This window comes from Gadus chalcogrammus, chromosome 19 (assembly GCF_026213295.1).
Source record: "Gadus chalcogrammus isolate NIFS_2021 chromosome 19, NIFS_Gcha_1.0, whole genome shotgun sequence".
In the NCBI taxonomy this organism is placed as follows: Eukaryota; Metazoa; Chordata; class Actinopteri; order Gadiformes; family Gadidae; genus Gadus; species Gadus chalcogrammus.
In genome coordinates, this window is record NC_079430.1 from 19,010,754 (window position 1) to 19,032,800 (window position 22,047).

Consider the following 22,047-nt stretch of genomic DNA (forward strand, 5'->3'; position numbering starts at 1 on the left):
CACACACACACACACACACACACACACACACACAGTGTAGACCTTGCAGGCTCACTGGTTGGATCCCAACGGGGCCCATGCTATGAATGCACTCATAGGATAAAAGGCCCACGTTGTGATGATGTATTTATTAGGGCCGTGCCGCCGAGGGAACAGCGAGGATAAGACGTGCGGAGAACACGCCAGCGTTTACCTTTTGTCCTGGCTCCCCGATCTCTCCCTGGGGACAGAGATAACAGAGAAGATCTGTCAGAGCTTTACATAATAACCCTCACACGACACCACTGGTACCAACGCTGCTGGGGAGAAGAGAGAGAACCAAACTCAACGACGAGTCAGCACAAAGTCTTGTGTTGCATTGATGTGGGGGAGGTGACAAAGAGAATAATTAACAGCCTGTTAACATGGGCACCGATGCAGAGAGGAGACGGAAATTGGAGGCGAAAAAATGTCACCTAAAATCTGTGACGGGATAGAGGTCGGGCACACACACACACACACACACACACACACACACACACACACACACACACACACACACACACACACACACACACACACACACACACACACACACACACACACACACACACACACACACACACACACACACACACACACACACACACACACACACACACACACACACACACACACACACACACCCCCGAACCCAACTGCGTCAATCCATGATGTTTGCTTACGTCATGTATTGACGCAGTTGGGTTCGGGTGAGTAGAGGGCTTTGTTGTTTCTGTGTGTGTGTGTGTGTGTGTGTGTGTGTGTGTGTGTGTGTGTGTGTGTGTGTGTGTGTGTGTGTGTGTGTGTGTGTGTGTGTGTGTGTGTGTGGGGGGGGGGGGGGGGGGGTTATTAAATGATGAACCAGCCGTCCGCGATACATGGCTGGACATAAATGAGGTGCAGTTTAGCACTTGACACATAAACACAGCTACACATTCAGCCCCGTGAGTAATACTCCTAAGTTTGGACATTTCAAGAGGGAATGACCCAGTGTGTTGTTGGAGACGTTCGATACAACTCTTGTGTTATTACTTTATTTCTTATTTTATTTCATGCCGTTTTCATTTTGGAAATTGCATCATCACCTTTGCCCCGTGATTAAGAATACTAACTTTGGACATTTCAAAAGGGAAAAGACCCAATGTGTCAGTAGTGTGGTCCAATACAAGCTTTGTGCTAGTGCTTTATTTCATTTCACGAAATTGTTCATTTTTTAAATTTCATCATCACCTTTGTTCCGAGCTTCCCGTCCTCACCGGGGGCTCCCTGATGTGGGCGAAGGGAGAGAGAGTCAATTGAAGAGGAGCTTTGAAGCTGTGATGACACAGTAATCCCCAGTGGACGACCACCGCAGTCCCCTAATTGCCAATCAGTTCGCAATTACATGGAATTGCGTTACATGTGGGCGCCGCGCTGCCACTCACTCACCTTCAAAAAGAAATAGTGCGGAGGAACGGGCGGGGGCGTGCCCGTCTCCTCGTCGTACAGCCCTGCCCTCTCCCTTTCCATCTCCGCCCTCTGTCTCTCCCACTCCCCCCTCTCCCTCTCCAGGTCCCTCTCCCCCACCTCCTCCTCCGTCTCCCCCCTCTCCCGCCCTCCCACCTCGGCCTCCCTCGCCCTCTCCTTCTCCAGCTCCAGCCGCTCCCTCTCCATCTCCAGCCTCTCCCTCTCTCTGTCTGCCTCCAGCTCATCGTCCTCCCTCTCTCCGTCCACGCCCTCCTCCTCCTCCCCCCCCGGGCCCCACCCGTAGTCCCCGCTCCCCCCGGCGGGGTCGTAGTCCGGGTCGGGGACGCCCGTATCCACCGGCGCCGCCTCCATCTCTTCTTCTTCTTCTACGTCCCACTCCGTCTCGTCCAGGGGACTCTCTGTGGCCGCTCTGTCCGTCCCCCGGTCTCCTGCCTGTCGCTTCCTGCGCTCCGTCTGGTCCAGGGGACTCTCTGTGGCCACTCTGTCCGTCCCCCGGTCTCCTGCCTGTCGCTTCCTGCGCTCCGTCTGGCCCAGGGGACTCTCTGTGGCCGCTCTGTCCGTCCCCCGGTCTCCTGCCTGTCGCTTCCTGCGCTCCGTCTGGCCCAGGGGACTCTCTGTGGCCGCTCTGTCCGTCCCCCGGTCTCCTGCCTGTCGCTTCCTGCGCTCCGTCTGGTCCAGGGGACTCTCTGTGGCCGCTCTGTCCGTCCCCCGGTCTCCTGCCTGTCGCTTCCTGCGCTCCGTCTGGTCCAGGGGACTCTCTGTGGGCGCTCTGTCCGTCCCCCGGTCTCCTGCCTGTCGCTTCCTGCGCTCCGTCTGGCCCAGGGGACTCTCTGTGGCCGCTCTGTCCGTCCCCCGGTCTCCTGCCTGTCGCTTCCTGCGCTCCGTCTGGTCCAGGGGACTCTCTGTGGCCGCTCTGTCCGTCCCCCGGTCTCCTGCCTGTCGCTTCCTGCGCTCCGTCTGGTCCAGGGGACTCTCTGTGGCCGCTCTGTCCGTCCCCCGGTCTCCTGCCTGTCGCTTCCTGCGCTCCGTCTGGCCCAGGGGACTCTCTGTGGCCGCTCTGTCCGTCCCCCGGTCTCCTGCCTGTCGCTTCCTGCGCTCCGTCTGGCCCAGGGGACTCTCTGTGGCCGCTCTGTCCGTCCCCCGGTCTCCTGCCTGTCGCTTCCTGCGCTCCGTCTGGTCCAGGGGACTCTCTGTGGCCGCTCTGTCCGTCCCCCGGTCTCCTGCCTGTCGCTTCCTGCGCTCCAGACTTCCTCTCCTCGAGGCGGTCGGGGGATCTGGGGCTGCTTGTGGCTTTTTCTGCGGGTAGGATTTCATAAAATGGAAAACGATATCTTGATAAAGCAGCGCCGCTATGGGTTTGACGCTCCATCATGTCATCAGCGTCATGTCAATATCAAACGGTCAATCCTCAGTTTTGAATGATAGAAAAAACAAATAAGGAACTAACAATCAATAAAAATCGATGGATGTTTGAAAATATGGGTGAAAAGGGGTTGTTTGTGGGAATCTTCCATTTACTGCAATATTCCTCTGGATCATTATTACAAGTATGTACTTTAGGATGGGCTTATAGGATGGAGCTTGATGCATTACCGGTCCCCTATTAAACCACGAGGTGTGAGTGTGATTAGCCATTACAAGCCGTTTCAAAATCTGCCCTTCCCTCTGACTTAGTGACATCACAAGTGGGAGTGTCCACCTAGATGTATGCTGAAGAGATTAGTCTACCAGCCTACCCCAGGACTGTAGCGAATGTTGCTTATCTATTCATTATAGATCTGAGAACCCTCCCACTAGTGATGTCATTAAGGCACAGGAAAAAGGCAGATTTTTTAAAGCGGCTTGTAACAGCTGATCACACCTGGATGTCACTTTTATCCAGTACGATATAAAATACATTTGAATAAATTTAATTTATTATGGAGTTAAACCCCAAATTATTTACACATTAGGCACACTCACCATCAATGTATGAAAGGGATCACTTTTCTTTATCTTGAGTTGTTATATCCGAAATAATTTAATATTTGCGTATTCGTATTTGTGTTAAAACTACATCAAACTTGCTCTTATAATAAGCGCAATATGGGCTAATAATGATGTTGATGTTAGAATGAAAGACGCATAGACTTTTTGGAACGATTATCAAAACTTTTTTACTTGAATTTAGGCACACATGCAGAGGTTATTCGGAATGAAAAGTGATAAAAATTTCACCAGTGAAAAGATTTTTGGGATGTGGCTACAATATTTTTTGAACAGTGTTACTATATATGCTGATGATATGAGATAAAACATGGTAAAGAAGGAAACCAAAAACACAAAAAAACAAGATACATTCTTCTCTCCAATTTCAATAAATAAAACTCGTCAGCTTAATACAAAGTTATAAATGCATTGAAATTGTCATTAGATTGTTTAAGAGAGTAAGAGATTCTCAATTTAGCTAATCCCGATTTGCAACGACAAGAGATCGCTGCTGGTTTAATAAATAAATAACGTGGAGTTGAGTAGAGAACGTAGAAAAGCAAAGTTTGTTCTTCCATCACTTTAACCTGAACGTCAATAGGTCTAGACAGGAATAAACAATTAACTTGCATTTACAGTGTTCTTTTTTAAAATATTCGTCTGTAGTAAAAAACAAAAGCAAAGACAAAACAAAAATACGACACAAGCCATAAGTCTTGTGGGGGCGTGGCTTGGGACATGTGACATCATCACTCAGTGACACGGGGTTCCGCTTCGTGAAATGTCCGGCCGCGTTCGGGGTTAGTTGCTCCTCACAAGCGATTACCGTCACAGTTTATACACGCCTCCCCGAGTTGTGTGCGCTTATGATTTCTTACAACTCTACCTTTACATTCTCTCTCAGGATTTAGAGAGGTCCTGTTTAAAAAACAAAAATGAAACAAAAAAAAGAATAATTAAAAAGAATAACTCTGCGTTTGGCCTTTAAAGGTTTTAGTTGTTTTCCATTCAAGCGGCAACACAAAACTTCATGCTGAACGCATGCTGCGACAAAAAATTAATCAGGGCAAACAATGGCCAAAATATAATTGAGTCATGCTCTGATTTGATTTATATTCTTGTAGAGTTTGTTTGTTTTCGATGTTGAAGTTGGCGGTTTGATTTAAGTTAATTCACAAGAACTTGCATAAGCCTCAAACAGGTTATTTTTTGCACTGGTGACATCTTTATGTTAAATAAGTGGAAAGGTTAGATGAGTTGTGAAAGCAAGTGCTTATATCTATAGCTATTTTGGCCAATAGTAGATGCTATCTACATGCAAAACCATTATATGATTTTGTTTATTGACCGATTTTGAAGTCTTGCCAAACTAAATTGGATTGGGTGGCAATTAATGAAAAGCACTTGGCCATCACATTCATGCATCTGGTTTTCAGTGCAAAGGAAAGAGGTTGCATTCCAAAGCATGCGAGAAACACACATAGTATCGTTGATACAGGCAACATACAACTCTGAGGCGTACCTGTTCTGCTACTTCTGTTGTGTTGAGAGGATTGATTGTTGGTACATCCTCCTCCTTATTAGGAAAAAAAAGAAATGCTGTGAAATTGTGAATTGTATTTAGTTGGACAGTACAATTTCAAAATACAGTACAAAATAAATAAGAAAGTTTCAAACATACCTGTTCTTTAAAACCCGTCATTTGAAATAGAGGCTCTGCTGTTGTCCACCCAATCTGAAAATATTTGTTATATTCATACATATATTTCATCTAATTAGAAAAAAAATCGAAAATCAATAAACAAGCAGATTGGTCTGAACTTTCAAAAACAAATCCTTATATTCTTGATATCTTCATTGACCTTAAACAAGATCTGAAAGTGATCACGTAAATGCAACCTACCTTTTCTTCCTCAGAGAGGGGGAAGCCGTCTGTGATAGGTTCTACCTGTCATGGGAAGAGAAATAAAACCCTTGATGGCTACATCCTACATACGCCTACAATACACCTACTGTTTTCACTGTATGTGCAACAAGGTCCCATGTTCTTGTATTAGTGGTTGTTCATGGAAAACTAATTTATTCCCAATAACTAATGAGGGTCTTCAAGTGGGCGAGGTATTAATCAACCTGATGCAAGACCAACATTTCCTGTCCTGTTGTGAGGGATATTTAATTCCCTTCTGATGCTTGGGTTAAATTAGAAGAATGCCAAGTCCCGCTGGGCAATATTGCCTATAAATCCCCAACAGTGTGTGTTTACCGGCTGGAAATGTAGATATGTATCAATGTCTCAAACATTGCGTTTGGCAATGCATAGATGTTTACAAAATGGGTCACACTTTGCATTACAGAGTCCTTGTTATAATGTAATTTCACATGTTTAAGCAATATCATACCATGTATAAGAATGTTATTAGTATGCAATAACGTTATGGTAAAGCCTTATCCAAACCCTAGTGTGGAACTTGCTTTTTTACCTTTTCCTAACCTAAACCCCCAACCTTAACCCAACTGTGTGGTTGCATGCTCTTCCATAACTTTATTACCTATAAAGTAAATGCTGTTACATTGCTTATCACGCAGTACCTGTGTGATAACATTGTAGTAAGGAAACTCTTGTAAAGCGTATTCCAAAAATGTTATAGTTGAAAAGACTAGTATCAATAAAATAGACAAGCCATCTAATAAAATCGAAACTGCTTACCTCGTACTCATACGCGTACTCTTCACCATTATAGTACTCCTCCTCCTCCTCCTCTTCCTCCCCTTGCTCGCTGGCCTAGAGAGAAAATACATGTCACTGCTTGGCCGATGATAAGGGTTGGTAATAGGCACAACCTTTATCTTGGTAACACATCATAAACAGAGTTCATCACTGAGCATCAATACAAGATGGCATAAGTTAATAGCACAAAGCCGGACAAGACAGCATAAACGGCGTTGCTCACATTGTTTCAACACATCAATAAGCGCAGGAATGTTAGTGCATGCTTGTTTTAGCCTCACTACACACATTGTTTTATTATTCAACACATTTCAAACGTAGGTGTTATTACAATGTCCGAGTTCCACAGACCTTTCAGACTAAAGAAGTTATGAGTTAAAGTCATGCGGTACGCAGTGTTAATGTGTGTTTAGTCTGGCCGGTGTGAGGAGACTTCATTAGTGGGTTGGCGCTCTCAGATGCCCTGAGGTCAAACAGGAGTTAATTGGAGTTAATGTTTGGTGGGTGGTTGGATTCATTTATTTCTTGTTGTTTTTGAACCCAGCTTCAAGGGCATTTACCAGGCGTTGTCTCTGCCTCTTATGTCGTCCTTTGTTCCCTCTGCCCTGTTCCACGGGTTCACAGTCAGAAAGAAAACAACAGTTGTGCTAAAATAAGACACGATGGGAGTTCACATGGAGTGGATTCCACAGTTGGGGGGAGAAAGTAAGTGGAGGACACAGCTTATTTCATGTTAGGTTAAGTTGTTTGTGAGTGATTATTAAAAAGACTGATTGCTAGCGTTGTTATCTATACCAAAATAGATTCTTTAGGCATGTTGATTATTTAGAACTATTGTCATAAAATGAAATCTATATTATTACTCTATATTATCTGAAATGGTTACCCTACAACCTCCATGCAGAAAGAATTCAATTAAGGTGATATATTCCTGGTGCTCATACGGTACTCGCAACCGTGTTGCACGGTTCCCAGAATCCTTTGCGAGGAGGCAGCTCCAGCAGCCTTACCTTCCCGCGTTCCTTGTTCTTCTTCTTCTCTGCCGAACCCTTCTTCTCAGCCTCCTCCTGTGTGACAACCACCGTCTCCATGACGACCTCCGGCAGGCGGGAGATCTTCTGGAACACATGCAGCCAGAGGGCGTGTGAGGCACGCGTGGCCCACAGTACAAAGGCCATTCAGAACGGTCTCAGGGTTGGTGACAACACTCAACGTGTATTTGTAACAAATGCAAATGTTCGCAGAGAGTTCTAGATTTACTCTTTTACGGTCAACGGGTAACTTGAATGTCAAATGCTTTTTGCCCCTATTTATGTTACTCCTCATTTCAGTGAGACCACATGTTTTAATTGTTTTCTTTGGTAACTTTGCACCTATCTTCCAGTTTCTGTTAAATGTAGTAACCTGTGTTTGCAACATCATGCTGCTGTCTTGGCCAGGTCTCTCTTGCAAAATAAATTATTAATCTCAATGACACCACTCTGGTTCAATAAAAGTCTACTTTCAAGCAGCTCAACGTGGTGCTCTGATGTTGGCGCCGTCAGGTGTTCTAAACTATCCTCCCTCCTGATGTTGGCGCCGTCAGGTGTTCTAAACTATCCTCCCTCCTGATGTTGGCGCCGTCAGGTGTTCTATATCCTCCCTCCTGATGTTGGCGCCGTCAGGTGTTCTATATCCTCCCTCCTGATGTTGGCGTGGTCAGGTGTTCTATATCCTCCCTCCTGATGTTGGCGTGGTCAGGTGTTCTATATCCTCCCTCCTGATGTTGGCGTGGTCAGGTGTTCTATATCCTCCCTCCTGATGTTGGCGCCGTCAGGTGTTCTATATCCTCCCTCCTGATGTTGGCGCGGTCAGGTGTTCTATATCCTCCCTCCTGATGTTGTCCTGCCCCACCTCCTTGGATGAACTGTCGTTGGAGGGAGCGTTGACCAGGGTCAGGTTCATCTGGAGCCGGGGGGTATCAGCGCTGACGTTGCCCTCCAGACGGCCCTGCAGCCCGGGGCCGTCGGGCCGGCTCTGGGTGACGTTGGGCTCCGGGGCCCGGTCCGCCCCCGACAGCTCCCATGATGCACTTTGGCCCACCGTGGTTCCGTTGAGCACGGCCTGCCCAGAGAAAGGCACCACAGCTTTCAAATTGCATAGAATTATATGTGTAAATAAATGTAAATATGGTCTAAATGTCATGGTCAAAATGTATTAAATTATAACCAATGTATAAGAAGATATACAATTGCCACAAAATCCAGCAGAAATGTTTTAACTGGCCTCATAGATCATCCTACACACATATGAGCCATAACAACACGACTTAAAGCTATCCACATGGACTTTGAGGACCAGGTGTGGAGGTGTGTGTGTCTGCCAGGGAGTGGGGGGGGGACTCACAGCAGAGGCGGGCGGGGGCGTCTGTCCGTCCACATCGGGCAGGTACCCCTCCTTCGTCAGGGGCTGGCTGCTCAGCTCATACTCCAGAGAGTTCTGATCCAACGACAGCAGGGGGTTCTTTGGTTTGGTTGGTGTTTGTTTGTGAGTTCTGACGTGGAGAGCTTTTGAATCGTACTTTATACTTTCATCAGAAGTTTGAGGAAAATATTTCAAAAGGTAAAAAGTTTCATATTTCATTTTTACAATGCGCATAGAATTGTAATTTGTGTGTATAATTTCAATCTGCGAATAAGACTAACATCGGTGTACTATCAATCACATAAAAAACAACCACCCAATGATTAATCCATAAGTTGTTTGTACATCGACGGTCGATGTGTTCTACAGAGGGACATACTGTGTATTCAGGGATGGCGTTGGAGCCGTGCGTCTCCTTGACCTCCTGGAGCCTCTTGGTGGAGCTGAGCACGTGCAGCAGCTCCTCTACTCCGTCCTGCAGCAGGTGGTCCACCAGGGCCTTGAGCAGGGGCAGCTGGGAAACGGAGTTCTGCTTTAGTTCATCGGGAACAGAACGCTATGGACCTCGATTTAAGTCAATACTTATTAGCATTATTTCCGCGTGAGAATGAGAGAAAAACACACAATCAACTGTCCGACGTTATATCTACATACTGGAGGTCCCGTTGGAGGCTTTAGATGAGAGGGACAATTTTATGTTGGTTGAAATCTGTTCCATTTGGGTGTAAAAATTACTTATAGAAAGTACAGTGGAAAGTAAAGTGCATGGCCAGCAGATAATGTCAGCAGTCTGTTGTAGAGTGTGATGTTCTCACCCTGATTCCATAGGCTTCGAACATGGCTTCAATGTCCTGTGGAAGAGGAAGAGGTCAATGGATGTTTTAAAAAACAAGACTTTTCATAGCAAGTCACTAATACCAATGTCTAAAGAAGTTGTGGTTCTCAACTGCTGGGTCGCCACCCATAAGTGGGTCACGAGGGCATTTTGAGTGGGCCAAATCATACCATAATCATAATAAGAAAGAAACCATGAACTTACTAATGTTTTAATTGTTAATTCATGTTTCAATGGCTTACGATTTGATTGACTTCAGCACCAATTGTTGAGGCTTTTTGTTTGCTCCATATGTTTTAATCCTACATTGTCGATCACTCCAATATCTGTAAATAAATGTGTCACTCTTTTTGGTGGTAACTTAATGAGGAACGACCCCTGTGAGTCCTGAGGCTGGACCAGCACAGATCGGTCTAATGAATGCATGTTGTAGGACCCCAGGTAAACACGTTACCTTCATCTGAATGGCCTTGCCGGGGGGCCCCACATCACCCTGTCAGCACACGACAAGGCAAGGAGTACAAAGAGTCAATGTCGTCTCCATGCTAACAGAGGTACAACCAAGGAGGTAAAGTCTAAATATTTACCCGGTCTCCTTTCAAACCTTGCACCCCTGTTTCGCCCTGCGGAAACAAAACACTTCCTGTAAACTCCACAAAGTCAACAATGCATTCATGTCGTTGTTCATCGTTTAACTTTTCCTTGCATTAAAAATGTCGCCCTTCATAGTAATTACCTTCATTCCCGGTGCACCCTAGAATCACATACACACACACACACACACGAAGGCACAGAAGCCTGCATTAGAGAATGCAACAAAGCAAAGGACGAAGCACAACACCACATGCTTGGGGACCCACAACGTTGAACATTGGAGTGCGTCGCCAGAAATGTGTCTTCAGTGTTTGAAAAGAGTTCCAAAGTTCTCTTTTTAAACACAAAAGGACTCAGATGTCACTCTGTGCATGCAATCAAATATGACTCATACATGCCGTAGCCAAGATAATGGGCCTTATCCACCTAGCGGCCATCTCTTATTAAACTTAATTGAAGCAGGTAAAGTCTCATTCTGATTAATAACCAGGTTTTCAAGAGAGACCTGGCCAAGAAGCAGCATCAAACCACATACAACATCGTTGTGGTTGTCAACAGGCGGCCATCTTGGCTCTGTAGTGCCGCTGGGCAGGGGAGCCCAGATGGCCGCTGGGTGAGTAAAGAGAAGAGGATATGGGTGGAGACAACGTGAAGGCAGGGAGACGCGGTAACCCACAGTGACTCCGGGGGGACCCATCGGCATCGGGAAGGCCTGGCGGATCTCTTCAACGGTGGCACCCTGACAAAACATCACATCAAATCATTACAATATTGATTATTAACCATGGATTGATTTTTAATAAATAACAAAGCACATTTTTAGTCAACATCTATAAGAACAAATCGATCAGGGATACATTTTGCAAGTGTAAGTTATGACATTTATTGACATTGGGCATATCTTGTTACAGAAATTAGTTTTAGTAAAAAGCCATGAGTGATGGACAAATGGAGGAAGAAAGGGACTTTAGCCTTTGGGATTTAGTTGATTCCTCGACAAAACTCAGTTGTTGTGATATGATTGGTGGAGATTCCGAGCCAGATGGCGGGCCACAGCGTGACCACGAGCTAGGATGATTTAATTAGGATGTAAACTAACCCCTGCATGGCGCCAGCAGTTAGTCTTAGTTGAAGAGGATAATAATCTTCCAATATTCCAGCGGTGATAAAACGGTACAGAAGGAGGTACATTTCAGGTCCTATCTAGAATCAGTAGGGTTAGGGTTAGACCCGCGCTACCTCTGGAGTCACCAGGACTTTGGTTCCGGGTAATCCTGGAGCACCCAGTTCCCCTTTACTGCCGTCTTTACCCTGGGGGGGGGGGGGGGGGTAAACAACACGTTGTGTTACCCTCTTCAAGCTCGTGGCACAATTTCATGGCAAGCTAGGACTGCATCCTCACTGCTACTTACATTGGCCCCAGCCTGGCCCCTCTCCCCCTGTCAGGCAGAGAACATTGGTAATGGGATTACTGCACACGGTCGACCTGTATCTGGACAATTAACCAGTCTTTTTCTTAGTCTGCTATGTATCTGAAAAACAACAACTCACCGTGTTGCCAGTTTCTCCTTTGGTTCCTTTTTCCCCCTGTAATAAAAAAAAGCTTTTCACTTTATATTGACCCTCAAAACTATAGGCATCGATTCAACATCTCCCTAGCCATGGAACGTATAAATCAATTTCAAACAGGTTCTACTTTGTAAACTTAACAGTGCACTCACGTCTTTTCCTGCCATGCCTCTCTTCCCGTCAATGCCAGCCTTCCCCTGCAGACAGGGACGAGGAGAAACGAGGGGCAGATAAAGGCAAATAACGTGAAACACAGGAAACTGGTGACAGATAGACAGAAGCTGTGCAATGCAGAGAGGCTGCCACTGGATGAGGAGCTTTGATGGCAACACAGGCACACCGCCTGGGATGGGCATATGCCATACTGAAATGCACTCATACAAATATTTGAATGGATTTTCGAATTAAAATTCTACATTTAAAATAAAAAGATTAGAATGTATTGAAGCATCACACTCACTGGTGTTCCAGGCAAACCAGGTACACCAGCAATCCCAACACGGCCTTGATCTCCTCTGTCCCCTTTCTGTGTCACACACGCACACACACACGCACAGGCACACGCACAGGCACACACGCACACGCACACGCACACACACACACACACACACACACACACACACACACACACACACACACGGCTCAAAACAAACATTTTTGTCTTTCTTAAAAGTATTATTTTGTGGTCCTCAACATTTTAACCAAAGCATTTCAACAGAAGTATTACTAAATAGCGGTGAAGGAAGTTCTTATGAGTTCCGCCGTAGAATACTCACCGTCCCCGTCCCTCCCCTCGTCCCCTGTTCACCCTGCAGCAGGAGAGATGAATTCACGTTAGCTACTGGTGGAATAATGCTGATGACAGTAAGGATATTCAAACTGAGGGATAACTGTACTAAGGAGAATTCCCTAGGTTTTGAACTATTTAGTTGTCATATGAAGGGCTGAAGACCTTTGCCTGCTGTCTCAAACCAGGCAGCATTAGTGGACCAATCAGCGTGTGTGGGCCTGACTCCAGCCTCCGCTGGTGTGTGGTGAACATTTTCTAATAGTGTTGACCCTTCACTCACCTCAGTCTGAACGCTCAGCATCGGAATAAATCTCAATTTTATTTTTCTTGCTCCAAAAGCAAAAATAAATCCTTAAACCTCATCTAAAAAGGTGATATTTTCTTAAGCATCAGGGCCCTTGAGAGACATTATATCTTTTTTTACAGTTCCCACCTGGGCTCCTGCTACGCCTGCAACAGCTTCCAGTTGGTGGCCGGTCCCACCCTGGGAAGAAACAGGAAACGGTCACATTGGGATGTACAGTCCAGGGGTTCAGAGATGGGGACAATAGGTGCATGAGGTGGAGGTCAAGAGGTCAGAGCATGGGGTCAATAGGTGCATGAGGTGGAGGTCAAGAGGTCAGAGCATGGGGTCAATAGGTGCATGAGGTGGAGGTCAAGAGGTCAGAGGATGGGGTCAATAGGACGATGAGGTGGAGGACAGGAGGTCAGAAGATGGGGTCAATAGGACGATGAGGTGGAGGTCAAGAGGTCAGAGGATGGGGTCAATAGGGCGATGAGGTGGAGGTCAGGAGGTCAGAGGATGGGATCAATAGGACAATGAGGTGGAGGTCAAGAGGTCAGAGGATGGGGTCAATAGGACGATGAGGTGGAGGTCAGGAGGTCAGAGGATGGGGTCAATAGGACGATGAGGTGGAGGTCAAGAGGTCAGAGGATGGGGTCAATAGGACGATGAGGTGGAGGTCAGGAGGTCAGAGGATGGGGTCAATAGGATGATGAGGTGGAGGTCAGGAGGTCAGAGGATGGGATCAATAGGACGATGAGGTGGAGGTCAGGAGGTCAGAGGATGGGGTCAATAGGACGATGAGGTGGAGGTCAGGAGGTCAGAGGACTGACCTGGGACGGGCCGGGTGGGCCGGGCTTCCCCTCTGGACCCTGCAGAGAGAGGAAGTGGAAGAGATCATAATGGATGAAACACACTGAGCTGGGCTCAAAGTGCTCATTCCCCAATCACTTAAAGTGTAATTCCGGCGAAAGTTGGGTCATTTTCGGCATGAAAACTCATAAAAGAAGCAGTTTTTTGTTGATAATCAAGTTTAGAGCTTGCCCAAAGTTGCCCGGAGCAATGTAACAGCCAACAAATTTAACTTCAAAATCTCCCCTCTTGATACTTGGCTGTTTTAAATTTGTTGGCGCCTCTATTATATTATTTACGGTAGCCGTTAATCGACTTGTGTGGACTTGCTGGAAACATGGACCTACCGGAAGGCACTGACTTGCAAAACAATCTCTTTTAATAAACTCCCTGTACGCTAACTAAGTGGTTGATAATTTGTTTTATGTGTAAGGACCCTAATCATGCTACTGCATAATTGTTTGGTGCTATTTTGAGCAATATTAGTGCTTAGAAATGCAGATTTGGAAGCATTTGCTGTGCCCCTAGCCAATAACATGGAAGCCATTTGGGCTGTTACATCGCTCCACGCAACTTTGGGCAAGCTCTATACTCGATTATCAAAGAAAAAAAGTGTCTGGAGGGCTTATTTTATGGGTTTTCTTTCCGAAAAGACCCTGGGTTCATTTTTCGCCGGACTTACACTTAATACTATATAGTACCTTTTAGTGAACAAGTGAGACCGGGAATAGGGGTCACTAATTATGTCCCTGAAATCGATCGCATGACGTTTAGTGGACACATGACAGCTCATTTGCATAAATAAGCAGTATGTGCCGGCATTCTCTATTGGACAAATCTATGAATGGAAACCGCTATGCATCATGGGATATGGTGCAAAAATAATTATACATCAGCTGTGAACTTTTTATACGGTGCATCCTGGGTAATAAGTAGTGCACTATACAGAGCAGAAGAGGACCAATTCAAACACGGCACTGGTTTTAAATGTTTGACTGGAGGATGAAGCCCTTACCCTTGGGCCAGGCATTCCTGTCTCTCCCGTGGGCCCCTGATCACCAGGCTCACCCTGAAAGGGAACAGCATAGAATAGAAATAGAATAGAACAGAGTAGAATGGAGAAAATTAGAATGACTAGAATAGACTTCCTTAATGTTTGGTTTATTCTTCTGTTTAGTTACCTTAATCACCCGGGTCAGTATGTTGTTGTCCGACGTTACCTGGTTGAAGGAAATAAAAGACAGAGGGTTTAATTCTAGCAGTTTTGATTGAATTGAGTCATATGACAAACTCCAGAACAGGTGTCTGAAGGCCTTCTGGGAGATGGAGTGTTTGAGTGTTGTGTGGATGTGGGAGAGGTGATTGAAGTGTTTAATGGTAATAAAGGCGTTTACATGGGCTGTTCCAGGAGGTCCTGGCTTTCCCTGAGGAGACGCAGCAGAAGGAACAACAAATTAATACAAATAAACAACAACAAACACGTAGAGAACAACAAAAGATGTGACGCCACTGAATTGTAAACACTCTAATCAGAACACATACAAGTAATAAATGTATTCATGATCCACAAAAGGGTTGATTTCAATGTCTGGCGTATTGGTGGCAAACATCGGACTGAAAGACGGCAAAGGAAAAAAAGACAGGTGGCTCGAAAAGTTTCCGGACCAAAGGATAAGACGGACACAAAGAGCAGGAAGTCAACGAGAGGGAACAATGTGTCATAATAAGAGAGGATCTCCAATACAAACATACGCTGTCTCCTTTGTCCCCCTTCTTGCCGTCTGTTCCCTGAAAGAGAGAAGATAAGGTTAATCTCACTACTCCCCTGCACCTTGCCTAATGAATGAATGAATGTATGAATTCATATTCAGCTCAGTAACGACACGCTGATGCAATCTCTCTTGGCTCTCGTTTTAATTGACAACTGTGGTGACATCGGCGTCACTGTGACGCAACATCCTGAGAACACGTCAGATGCCGGGAGTGTGTGTGTGTGTGTGTGTGTGTGTGTGTGTGTGTGTGTGTGTGTGTGTGTGTGTGTGTGTGTGTGTGTGTGTGTGTGTGTGTGTGTGTGTGTGTGTGTGTGTGTGTGTGTGTGTGTGTGTGTGTGTGTGTGTGCGTGTGTGTGTTCCTTACCGGCAGGCCGTGCTTGCCTCCTTCTCCTCTGCCCCCTGGGTCCCCTGGGCGGCCCGGCAGGCCCAGTGGCCCCTGGGAGACGGGGGTTCATAAAACCAACACACACATTATAAATTGGAACCATTATGAAAAAACAACAGAAATTAGAAATTAGAAAACCAAAATCACCCTAATCCCTCGATCCCCGGGCCGTCCACCTTGTCCCAGTTCACCCTTCAGGAATGAGAGGAAACACTTTAGAGTCATTTCATAATTCACCAAACAGACTCTAAACAGACCAAACGTCAGTAAGTCTTCAGTATCATCTTAAACTTGGTGGTGTTTTATTCGACATGCTGAGGGATTGAAATATGCCCATAAATAGATCAAACACATGACTTACCGGAGTACCACGTTCTCCTTTAGTTCCCGCCTCACCCTACATACACGCACCAGAGTAGAGACTATCATCTACTTTTCAAGTGTCAATCCGTGAACACAACAAGACACACATTCTGGGTGAGTGAACTCACCACGCTTTGTTCACGGTCAAATTGTGTTGAATTCATATTGGTGGAAAACAGAGCTGTTGAATTTCTGCTTTATTGCCAAATCACTCTTCTTCAAACCAACTGAGACTAGCCAATGGGGGGAGGCCTCTCTACAGCATGCTATTGGAACAGGACTTCAGAGAGGTTCTAATTGGATGTCGTATAATAAACCAAGAGTCAGGTTTGGAATTGGTGGACTACATACCATGCCATGAATGGCAGTGAACAATATATCATTGGAACGTAGCTTACATGCTACTGAAACCATACATTTCTTCAGGTCTGCAGACAGATTTAATGTTCTCAAAAGTATCCTAAAAAGGAGAATATCTAATAGGGTAGGGTCATTTAGGTATGAGGATGGGGCTTCTATCAACAGTCGCTAATCAACAACCACATTGGATTTACTTACATCTTTACCTCTTAATCCCGGAGCTCCAGGGTTTCCAGGGAGCCCAAGACCCCCACCTTCACCCTTTGAGCCATCTTGCCCCTGGAGGAAAAGTGGTGATCCTCAACATGAACCTTTGGTCTCTTTATTTCTGTACTCAAACTGTTCTTTCATCTTCACAGAATTCTTTTTGTTACCTTTTGCCCTGGCTTCCCCGATAGACCAACATTTCCCTGAGGAGGAGAAAGTACGTTCACAAATTGTGGTTTGTCTGCATCAGGATTATGCAAGCACACAAACACACATGCACAGACGCACATCACACACCCACACCTCACAAAATAATGTTTTCTTGTGACTCACTCTTTCCCCGTTCTCTCCCTTGGGTCCCTGCAGTCCTGGAACGCCGAAACCGGGACTGCCCTGCAAAGCAGCAGCATCATCATCATCATCATCATCATCATCATCGTCATCATCATCATCATCATCATCATCAACACCACCACCACCCATAACGTCTGAACGCTAAAGTTTAAAACAGACTTCAGACACAGTGAGGCGCAGAGTTGTGTTGTGTGTTATCGTTCAAACCTTTTCTCCCTTGATCCCCTGCAGTCCTTTGACCCCCTGCTGGCCGAGTGGGCCTACTGGGCCCACGTCCCCCTGAGAGACGGACACACACACAGCGCTCAGCGTACGGCCCCATGTAGGCGGCGTCAGCCCCGGTGAGGAACACCTCACACAACAGGGTGGGATGAAGGACGAGGAGGGACGGAGATATATGTTCACCACTCTAAATAGTACCCAGTAGACTGATGTAGGACTTCAGAGGAAGGAGTTACAGCGCGTTAACCAAGCATGATACGTCTTGAGGTCTGACACGGCTCACGTCGGGTCCTAGGAGCGCTTTGATGTTCCAGCGCTCTGGAAGTCTGCGAGGGCTCGTTTAACAAACTGGGCCTCAAGAAGAAGACAGAGTCGCTGTGCTATCCCCTCCCCTGCCCCGCCTCGTACTCTGTTCTCTTTGAGACCGACCAGACAGTGAGACGGCCACACACGGTCGGGATGAGAGTTAGATAAATCCAGTGTGGTGGGGGCTAAACACAAACAGACGACTCACCCTGGCTCCTTTCTTCCCCGTCGGACCGAGTATCTGTTGTGAAAGAGAGACAGGAGGCTCATCACTGTGTCCCAACCTCCTCAGAATGTGTTCTGATACTCATCATGTGATGAGTGCTGATGGGGTCCTTACCCCCTTAGCGGGGTCCCCAGGCGACCCCCGGAGCCCCTCGTCTCCTTTGTGTCCGTGGTCTCCTTTCTGCCCCTGGGGAAGGAGACAGGAGACGGTGAGACAGGAGACAGGAGACAGGAGACAGGAGACAGGAGACAGGAGACAGGAGACGGTGAGACAGGAGACGGTGAGACAGGAGACGGTGAGACAGGAGACGGTGAGACAGGAGACAGGAGACGGTGAGACAGGAGACAGGAGACGGTGAGACAGGAGACAGGGAGACAGGAGACGGTGAGACAGGAGACAGGAGACAGGAGACGGTGAGACAGGAGACGGTGAGACAGGAGACGGTGAGACAGGAGACAGGGAGACAGGAGACGGTGAGACAGGAGACGGTGAGACAGGAGACGGTGAGACAGGAGACAGGAGACAGGAGACAGGAGACAGGGAGACAGGAGACGGTGAGACAGGAGACGGTGAGACAGGAGATGGTGAGACAGGAGACGGTCAGACAGGAGACAGGGAGACAGGAGATGGTGAGACAGGAGACAGGAGACGGTGAGACAGGAGACGGTGAGACAGGAGACAGGGAGACAGGAGACGGTGAGACAGGAGACGGTGAGACAGGAGACGGTGAGACAGGAGACGGTGAGACAGGGAGACAGGAGACGGTGAGACAGGAGACGGTGAGACAGGAGACGGTGAGACAGGAGACGGTGAGACAGGGAGACAGGGGGACGGGGCGACAGGGGGACAGGGGGACGGGGGACGGGGGGCCGTAACGGTGATGAGTGAGACGCAGGGACGGCCATCAGCGCTCGATGACAAGAGGAGAGTGAAGGTCGACTCCTGTGGTTTAGTGGAGGTGGAAGTGGACCCTATGCTATAAGGTGGAAGTGGTATTGGACCCTATGCTATAAGGTGGAAGTGGTATTGGACCCTATGCTATAAGGTGGAAGTGGTATTGGACCCTATGCTATAAGGTGGAAGTGGTGGTGGACCCTATGCTATAAGGTGGAAGTGGTATTGGACCCTATGCTATAAGGTGGAAGTGGTATTGGACCCTATGCTATAAGGTCTAAGTGGTATTGGACCCTATGCTATAAGGTGGAAGTGGTATTGGACCCTATGCTATAAGGTGGAAGTGGTATTGGACCCTATGCTATAAGGTGGAAGTGGTATTGGACCCTATGCTATAAGGTGGAAGTGGTATTGGACCCTATGCTATAAGGTGGAAGTGGTATTGGACCCTATGCTATAAGGTGGAAGTGGTATTGGACCCTATGCTATAAGGTGGAAGTGGTATTGGACCCTATACTATAAGGTGGAAGTGGTATTGGACCCTCTGCTATAAGGTGGAAGTGGTATTGGACCCTATGCTATAAGGTGGAATTGGTATTGGACCCTATGCTATAAGGTGGAAGTGGTATTGGACCCTATGCTATAAGGTGGAAGTGGTATTGGACCCTATGCTATAAGGTGGAAGTGGTATTGGACCCTATGCTATAAGGTGGAAGTGGTATTGGACCCTATGCTATAAGGTGGAAGTGGTATTGGACCCTATGCTATAAGGTGGAAGTGGTATTGGACCCTATGCTATAAGGTCTAAGTGGTATTGGACCCTATGCTATAAGGTGGAAGTGGTATTGGACCCTATGCTATAAGGTGGAAGTGGTATTGGACCCTATGCTATAAGGTGGAAGTGGTATTGGACCCTATGCTATAAGGTGGAAGTGGTATTGGACCCTATGCTATAAGGTGGAAGTGGTATTGGACCCTATGCTATAAGGTGGAAGTGGTATTGGACCCTATGCTATAAGGTGGAAGTGGTATTGGACCCTATACTATAAGGTGGAAGTGGTATTGGACCCTCTGCTATAAGGTGGAAGTGGTATTGGACCCTATGCTATAAGGTGGAAGTGGTATTGGACCCCATGCTATAAGGTGGAAGTGGTATTGGACCCTATGCTATAAGGTGGAAGTGGTATTGGACCCTATGCTATAAGGTGGAAGTGGTATTGGACCCTCTGCTATAAGGTGGAAGTGGTATTGGACCCTATGCTATAAGGTGGAAGTGGTATTGGACCCTATGCTATAAGGTGGAAGTGGTATTGGACCCTATGCTATAAGGTGGAAGTGGTATTGGACCCTCTGCTATAAGGTGGAAGTGGTATTGGACCCTATGCTATAAGGTGGAAGTGGTATTGGACCCTATGCTATAAGGTGGAAGTGGTAGTTGACCCTGTACTATAAAGGGAGAGTACCAAAGCACAATCACACGGTGTAAATATTTCCTTGCTTCATGTTGAGGACTGAAATCATTTTGTTATTAGAAATCCGGTTATCGTTGGATTCCAAAATGTTCTGGTAGGTAAGAAAAATGTTTGAATTATTTGTGGTTAACCTTTATATTCCCGTATGCGATCTTAGCCACAGCTTTATGTAAAAAAAGTATGACGATAATGATATTTTAACACAAAATTAAACACGGACGTGGGTGGAGATAATTAGCTCCCCTCCAGAGCATCTGAGCATCTGAGCCAGCCATGTGAAGCCCAGCGCGGTCACCCACAGAGGTGTGAGCCTGTGGGGCTCCGACCACCATGCAGGCCTTCTCCGCCCTAATGACCAACAGAAGCTCGTCCACAGGGAGCGGCATCGCTGCACCTCGTGCTGACCGCCGCTGGTCGGGGTCAAGGGCCCTCGTTCTGAGGTTCTATACCTCGAGCTGACCGCCGCTGGACGGGGTAAAGGGCCCTGGTTCTGAGGTTCTATACCTCGTGCTGACCGCCGCTGGACGGGGTAAAGCGCCCTCGTTCTGAGGTTCTATACCTTGTTTGGGTCGTGGACATTTAGAAGAACAACAGAGAGCGCATCGCTGACATAACGGGGCTGGTTGAATGTGAGGATACGAACGTAACGTGTGGCTGATGAGTGGTCTGTGATTGCATGAGTTTGACCAAGGGCTTCACCATATATCACCAGACACGGCGGATATGTTTTTCTGGGGGAGGAATGCTTCTTCTCGGGGTGATACAAAAGTCAAGCTCAACAACAGAAGATCTAAGTCATACCAGCGACAGGCATAAAAACATCCAACAGAATATGGATTGTATTCATATTCATATTTTAGTCTGGCACTATTTTGGAAATTCAAATTTACTCTAGAGTCCAGCCAAACAACAAGCAAACTGGTTTGAAAGCCGTTTCCTTCTGGCTACATTTCTGCAGCCCTGTGCTCCAGCGAAAGCACGAAGATGGAAATAACATCACTGTGAAATACAAATCATTGTCGTTACCATGGTAATGGTCGTAAAAGCAGACACTACTTTTCCTTTTCATCAAAAAGTGGTGAATCGATGGGATAATTCTACAAATGTCAATGCGCATTTTTCTCACTCTAACTACTGTCAATTTCAACGCACGTCACCCATATGTCCTCGTTAATGGTGGTCGTTAATGCACTTCAGCAGGAGACACAATTTAAAGAAACAATATCATGACTCAAGAATGGATTTGTCTTGGAAGTGCAGTACGGTAGAAAGGAAAGGCATATAAAGTCATTCATATAATTTCCTCAGTTGTCAATAAGAAAGGACTAATGCAATACTCACGAGAGGCCCCTGAGGACCGACCAGGCCCCTCTCGCCTCCGTCCCCCTGGGAAACACAATCAAGCTTCAGCCGTTGGACAGAACACCGCTGAATAATCCCATTTCAGTGGGCTGTCACGGTCGGCCCACGGAGTCATTCTGTACCTTTGTTGAGCTACCGGTTGAAACTGTGTGTTTATCGCTTTGATGATTGAACCCATCATTTACAACTTTACAAAAAGGATTATGATGCTGATGAAGAACACACACACACACACACACACCGAGATTACACCACAGACACTCATACGTATACACACATAATGCCTCACACACACACACACACACCCACACACATACACACAAACACTCTGGCCAAGCCAATCCAATCCCTGTTTGATGACTCACACTATAACATAATGTAACTACAAACACAACACTCGGGACAGGTGGAGAGGGAGGAGAGGTGATGGATGACCTCACCTTTTCACCCTGCTCTCCTTTCAACCCCTTTTTCCCCTGCAGACGGGGAGAGGAGGGCGCTCTTTAATCATGGTGCTACGAGGACAGGCTAGTCCTCACGCGCTATGTATATGGATATATGTGTATATGGATATATATGTGTGTATATATATGTGTATATATGTGTACATATAT

General features: G+C 46.7%; 1 protein-coding gene across 1 annotated transcript in view; it reads right to left on the reverse strand.

The window, feature by feature from the left end:
- The window catches only part of LOC130372311 (collagen alpha-1(VII) chain-like), a 69,011-nt gene that overhangs the window by 23,531 nt on the left and 23,433 nt on the right, over positions 1 to 22,047 (reverse strand). The window contains exons 33-73 of the mRNA XM_056578268.1: positions 21,874 to 21,909; positions 21,413 to 21,457; positions 17,820 to 17,891; positions 17,688 to 17,720; positions 17,159 to 17,230; positions 16,931 to 16,990; positions 16,765 to 16,800; positions 16,589 to 16,669; positions 16,029 to 16,064; positions 15,815 to 15,859; positions 15,647 to 15,718; positions 15,263 to 15,298; positions 14,905 to 14,934; positions 14,692 to 14,730; positions 14,526 to 14,579; positions 13,492 to 13,530; positions 12,809 to 12,859; positions 12,362 to 12,394; positions 12,046 to 12,111; positions 11,738 to 11,782; positions 11,568 to 11,603; positions 11,429 to 11,455; positions 11,256 to 11,327; positions 10,693 to 10,755; positions 10,159 to 10,176; positions 10,010 to 10,045; positions 9,877 to 9,915; positions 9,403 to 9,438; positions 8,967 to 9,101; positions 8,570 to 8,662; positions 8,078 to 8,287; positions 7,195 to 7,302; positions 6,745 to 6,789; positions 6,164 to 6,238; positions 5,360 to 5,404; positions 5,138 to 5,191; positions 4,979 to 5,032; positions 1,825 to 2,784; positions 1,450 to 1,737; positions 1,252 to 1,287; positions 194 to 220 (exon numbers count right to left, since the gene is read on the reverse strand). Of these exons, the coding sequence (XP_056434243.1) occupies positions 194 to 220; positions 1,252 to 1,287; positions 1,450 to 1,737; positions 1,825 to 2,784; positions 4,979 to 5,032; positions 5,138 to 5,191; positions 5,360 to 5,404; positions 6,164 to 6,238; positions 6,745 to 6,789; positions 7,195 to 7,302; positions 8,078 to 8,287; positions 8,570 to 8,662; positions 8,967 to 9,101; positions 9,403 to 9,438; positions 9,877 to 9,915; positions 10,010 to 10,045; positions 10,159 to 10,176; positions 10,693 to 10,755; positions 11,256 to 11,327; positions 11,429 to 11,455; positions 11,568 to 11,603; positions 11,738 to 11,782; positions 12,046 to 12,111; positions 12,362 to 12,394; positions 12,809 to 12,859; positions 13,492 to 13,530; positions 14,526 to 14,579; positions 14,692 to 14,730; positions 14,905 to 14,934; positions 15,263 to 15,298; positions 15,647 to 15,718; positions 15,815 to 15,859; positions 16,029 to 16,064; positions 16,589 to 16,669; positions 16,765 to 16,800; positions 16,931 to 16,990; positions 17,159 to 17,230; positions 17,688 to 17,720; positions 17,820 to 17,891; positions 21,413 to 21,457; positions 21,874 to 21,909 (3,438 nt within the window). The remainder of the gene's footprint in view (positions 1 to 193; positions 221 to 1,251; positions 1,288 to 1,449; positions 1,738 to 1,824; positions 2,785 to 4,978; positions 5,033 to 5,137; positions 5,192 to 5,359; positions 5,405 to 6,163; positions 6,239 to 6,744; positions 6,790 to 7,194; positions 7,303 to 8,077; positions 8,288 to 8,569; positions 8,663 to 8,966; positions 9,102 to 9,402; positions 9,439 to 9,876; positions 9,916 to 10,009; positions 10,046 to 10,158; positions 10,177 to 10,692; positions 10,756 to 11,255; positions 11,328 to 11,428; positions 11,456 to 11,567; positions 11,604 to 11,737; positions 11,783 to 12,045; positions 12,112 to 12,361; positions 12,395 to 12,808; positions 12,860 to 13,491; positions 13,531 to 14,525; positions 14,580 to 14,691; positions 14,731 to 14,904; positions 14,935 to 15,262; positions 15,299 to 15,646; positions 15,719 to 15,814; positions 15,860 to 16,028; positions 16,065 to 16,588; positions 16,670 to 16,764; positions 16,801 to 16,930; positions 16,991 to 17,158; positions 17,231 to 17,687; positions 17,721 to 17,819; positions 17,892 to 21,412; positions 21,458 to 21,873; positions 21,910 to 22,047) is intronic.